This window comes from Diabrotica virgifera, chromosome 2 (genome assembly GCF_917563875.1).
Source record: "Diabrotica virgifera virgifera chromosome 2, PGI_DIABVI_V3a".
In the NCBI taxonomy this organism is placed as follows: domain Eukaryota; kingdom Metazoa; phylum Arthropoda; class Insecta; order Coleoptera; family Chrysomelidae; genus Diabrotica; species Diabrotica virgifera.
Window position 1 is genome coordinate 171787208 of NC_065444.1, and position 5471 is coordinate 171792678.

At 37.0% G+C, this 5471-nt stretch overlaps 1 protein-coding gene across 1 annotated transcript; it reads right to left on the reverse strand.

Moving 5' to 3' along the window:
• Positions 1 to 4235: 4235 nt before the first annotated feature.
• Positions 4236 to 5208, reverse strand: LOC126879714 (5'-deoxynucleotidase HDDC2). The gene is made up of 2 exons (XM_050642910.1): positions 5003 to 5208; positions 4236 to 4949 (listed from the first exon to the last, which is right to left on the reverse strand). Exon 2 carries the CDS (start codon positions 4923 to 4925, stop codon positions 4332 to 4334), a length of 594 nt encoding a protein of 197 aa, XP_050498867.1. The 5' UTR covers positions 4926 to 4949; positions 5003 to 5208; the 3' UTR covers positions 4236 to 4331.
• Between the last annotated feature and the right edge of the window lie 263 nt (positions 5209 to 5471).

Here is a 5471-nt window from a genome sequence, read left to right on the forward strand (position 1 = left end):
CCGTCGTTAATGAGCAATGGCAGCCACAACAGTTACAAGAAGCCCAAGAAGACGATCCATGTATAAAAAGAGTATTGGATTGGATGCGTCGAGGTGAGAGACCTAGTTGGCAAAACATTAGTGCATGTAGTCCGGAAGTCAAGACCTACTGGAGCCAATGGAATTGCCTGATACTAAAAGATGATCTTTTGTACAGAACCTTTGAGAACGATGATGGTACAGAATCTAAGCTTCAGTTAATTGTACCTAAAAGTAAAGTGTCAGAAGTATTGCGTCAGTTGCATGACGGTACATCAGGTGGACACTTTGGTATTACGAAGACTCTGCAAAAGGTTCGAGAACGGTTTAATTGGGTGAACTGTAAAGATGATGTAAGAAGATGGTGCCGAAAATGTGAACTGTGTGCATCCGGTAATGGTCCGGTTAGTAAAAAGAGAGCACCCATGAGACAGTACAATGTTGGAAGTCCTATGGAAAGAGTAGCTATCGACATTGCAGGTCCATTTCCAGAAACCGATGCTGGAAATAAATACATCCTGGTAGCCATGGATTATTTTACAAAATGGACTGAGGCCTATGCATTACCAAATCAAGAAGCTGCTACCGTTGCAGAGGTACTTGTTAAAGAATTCTTTAGCCGATTTGGTGTTCCCTTGGAGATCCACTCCGACCAAGGGCGAAACTTTGAGTCAGCTCTTTTCCAAAACGTTTGTAAATTGATTGGTGCCAATAAGACCAGAACAACACTCCTGCATCCTCAATCAGATGGGATGGTCGAGAGGATGAACCGAACGATGGGTAAACACTTGTCCAAAGTTGTATCTGAACATCAGCGAGATTGGGACCAACACATTCATTTATTCCTGATGGCCTACCGCTCGGCCGTAAATGAAACTACAGGTCAAACACCAACCTGCCTGATGTTGGGTCGTGAAGTTCGGTTGCCCTGCGACCTAGAGTTTGGCTGCGGACCTTCCGAGGAACATGTTGCAGGCGAAGACTACGTTGACCGCCTGAAATTACGAATGAACACCATTCATGAACTTGCCCGACAACACATCCAGATAGCCAGTGACAGAATGAAAGATCAATATGATTCTCGATGCAAGAATGAAAGCTTCGAAGTAGGTGATCTTGTCTGGCTTTATAATCCGCAACGTCGTCGAGGCTTATGTCCTAAACTGCAAAGACAATGGGAAGGTCCATATGAAGTTAAGAAGAAAATAAATGACGTAATATATAGAATTAAGAAGTTGCCAAACGGTAAACCAAAAGTTATTCACATAAATCGTCTTGCACCATATGCTGGCTCAAATGAAACAGAAGAAGCACGAGTCCTCCAACAGGAGATGAAAGATGTCGCACAGCCAAGTTTTAATCAATTTATGTCAAATTACGCAGCGAGAAAGAGTGCTAGATTCGGCGTGACCACAGAAGTTCAGCAAGATCTGTTTGGTGTTCCAGAAAACGTCTCTCTGGCCCACTGTGTTGCCCAAGACCTCGAGATGACTAAAGGAATATCGTCCGTATTCAATAGAAAGTTCGGCCGCCTGGACGAGTTAAGAAATCAGCAGCCTAAAATTGGAAGAGTACTGCGATTGGAAGATGGTCCTCGATTTTTGCTGTATATGGTGACCAGAAAGTCTTATACGGACACGCCAAGCTACGAGAACATATGGCGTGCTCTAACTAATTTGAAGAAAATCGTGTGTAATTATGACATCAAAAATTTGGCTTTACCAAAAATAGGCCATGCAGTAGAAAATCTGGATTGGAAGATTGTGAGAAGCATGCTTGAAGTGGTCTTCAGAGGAACTGGTGTACAAATCACTGTGTGTTGCATGAACCCGAAGATGTCGTACCCTTCAAAGACAGTAGACTGTTATTTCTTCTTGAAGGGTGTATGCAGAGCTGGAGAGTCGTGTAGATTCTGCCATCCTGGGCCTTCATTTAAAGTTGCTGATCGAGACGCTCAGATCTTAAGAGGGGAGCAGTGTAGCGGAAGAGAAATCTTGGCCGATCCCCGTATAACAGTAAACACCTCGAGAATGACGTAATCGGATGTGCTAGGCCTCGCCGGAGAATTCTGGAAGGTACGTCACGTAGGCGGAACAAGCCGATAGCTCGAGATGGGAGTCGATTGTTCCAGAATAACAACTGGGTATAAATACGGGCATATTTTGTGAATAAGTTTAGTGTATAAGATAAATTCGTCTGTAACTTATATAAATAAAGTCGTATATAAATTACGAACCGCTAGTTTTATTGTAATTAGAAGTAATTACACTAGTCACGTTACAATACTTATTGCAATTTTTCAGTAAATATATAATTTTGAAGTATATTGTTCATAATTGTTAGACCGTATTGCATTAGAAATAATAGGTTGGTGATATTGCCAACGAGGGTTGAAATATCGCCAAAGATGACTTTTTTTTTAAATTGTCCAGTAAATGTGTAAAAATACCCAAGATATTATTTTAGTGGATTCTACGTAATTTCAAGTAGATAATTGAATAGCTCACGTTGTGACATATTTTTTAATATGACCCACTTTCCAACAAAAAATTCTAAACCTTAACTTGGCGATATTACCTTCAGATACCTTACTTGAAAATCTGTTTAGATTTCGATAATGCAGATCAATAACAAATGTAATTTTCTTTATAGTTCATCTGATGAAACAATATAGGAATAAAGAAACAAACTCTCACATATGATTTTCATTGAACTTAGGTCAGCATATCATAAGGTTCCTTAAGAAGTTCCTATCTCTCTGGCAAGAGATATATGAGGAAGTAATAACTACTATTGGGAGATATGTGGGAGAGAGTAAGTAATCAACTTCATGTTAACTCTTAGTTTCCAACCACATTTAGATTTTAATTTGGTGGTACTCAAAAGTACCATGGGGAGACTAAGGGTTAAAGTAGAATTGCATTAGGGATTAGTTCTTATTTCTTCTCCTTGGTTTTGGATCATATTACAGGGTAACATTCCTTGATGCTTAATGCATGCTAATGATGTAGTAGTCCTAAAAAATACTTAAAATAATTTAGAACCAAGAACGGAACAGTTAAAACAATCTACCAACGAAATAGGTTTAAAACTTAGTGACAAAAACGAGATGTTCATATAGTTTGAATTACTGCTATAGATAAGATGATAACTTTGGATGGTGAAATTCTTGTGAAAAGAGCTTTTTAGTATCTAACATTGGTATTCTAGGGTAATGTAAGAATAGGTGGTGATTGATGCCTATGGTAAAAAAAGAGTGGGATGAATAAAATGGAATGAGAAGAATGGTGTGTTTTGTTTAATTGAAATTTTAACAAAGCCATAAGACCAAGACCAGCTACAAACTGAATGTTATACAAATAAAAAAAAACATGAATAGGTTAAGCATACGTAATGATAGAGCAAATTGAAGAATGCTGAAATAATAATCACCCCATAGGAAGTATGGTGAGAAAGACTAAAGAAGCCTTGATCAGAGATGCTTATGCAGACCATTTGTGTTAAGAGAATGATATGTTTGTGACTCAAAATGTAAAGTTATGGAGAGACATTGTTCGATCTCAATTTGTATAAAACATTTAAGTTGTCAATATAAATTAAAAAACAAGTTCGTATATTTCACGCAGAACAAGTAGTTTTTGGAATCAGTAACCCATACCAACAACTTACTTTACTCCTCTTGATTCCATTTGGAACATAGGGCCTCTACAGTCCCCCTCCATTCATCTCTGTTTCTGGCCAGGGATTTCACCTCTTTCCATGTTATCCCGTTGTCTTCTAGCTCTCTGGTAGTATTTCTTATCCAGGATGTCATTGATCTGTCTTGTTTTCTTTTTCCAGTTGGTTGGTAATCCAGGGCTTGTTTGGTTATATCATCTTCATTTTTCCTTAATTTTTCTTTAAAAAAATGAACCCATACCAATAGTTAGTTAATAAAAATCACATTTCAGTTTCAGCCAGTAAAAACCTATTTTGTGAAATATATTTTCACTTAGTGCTGTTGAAAATAAAGCAACTATCAAATCATAGTTAGTTAATGTGAATTTCATACAGCAAAAACCATTTTGCAAAAAAGATAGGATGTCACAGAAAGTGCTCAAAACGAAGTCCTCCAACGAAGAAAAAGAGAACAGAGCAAAAAGACGTAATTATGGATGTCAACCCTGTCTAAGGATAAAAGCAAAGAGGATGATGATGATGTTGAATTAAAAAACAAATACTGGTTAAATTTATTTTCAAATTTGAAAACAGGTACAATATCATTTGAAATGAGAAAATAAATAAATAAAATACATTTTTTGACTTTTTAGTCACTATGCTGTTTCAGAATCCACATGGTTTGAACTTTGAGTTTTTCTTCTTTGTTTTAATGATTCAACTAGTTTCTTGATATAAGGGTGATTAAACTTCCCTTCTGTAGCATCAAAGAATTCTTGAAGTTTTTGTGGAGTACCGTCTCTACTTTCATAATGAGCAGCTGTGAAAAGCATATCAAATCTATCTAAATCTTTCACAAATTTTGCTTCTTGTGTTTCTTTGGCTTCATACTCCTTATAGAGAGAGTATATTAAAGTGCCTACCTCACTACCAACATAACTTGTTACCTCTTTCATGGCCTCATCTTCCATTTGATGCTTTTTGTCCTCTGTGATATTATCGTGGGGGGTAATATCTCCTACTATACATTCGGCTAAATCATGCACCAAAGCTAGTTGTAGGCATTTAAATCTATCCAACTTTGATTCATTTCCCAGTAGAAAGGTCATTATTCCCATGGCATACATATGTCCAGCAATTTGTTCATGATTATTAACATGACAAAGTTCCCAACCTCTACGACTACTGTGCTTTAGTGTATTAATGAGGTCTAAAAACTTTAAAACATCCTCGGGATTTAAAGATTCCATTTCTCAATTGGTGGTATAAAATAGCTGTAAAAATATTCCATAAAAATAGTGAAACAACTAGTTGAATCTATACTGACCTTATAGTAAAATAATTACACTTCAGGGGCTAACCTAAACAGCCGCAAAATTTGCCTTAAATACTCCCTAAAGTAGCAAAATTGCAAAATCCTAACTTAACCTATATTTTTATGTTATCATTTTCCGTTATTTGAACTACCTTCGTTCGACTTCGATATTTTTGACGTATGACGTATGTATTACCGGCAATGAACTGTCAATACGGATGGAATAGGCACAAAGACAACTAATGCAGCCACGATACAAGAGAGAGGTCCTAGAGAGAGACAGACAAGGTGGTGGAAACTTTGACAGGCCGTGTAATTTGAGTTGCCTATATCAACTTAAATCGGGGAAATTGACCTCATATTTTTTTAACTGGGCTGATGGGGCAGTATTTCCAAATTTAAATACTTTTTTGTATTTAAATACGTCAGAACTCTCTTCTTCATTTAAAGAAGTACTGGTTTTAATCTGTCTTTTTGTCAT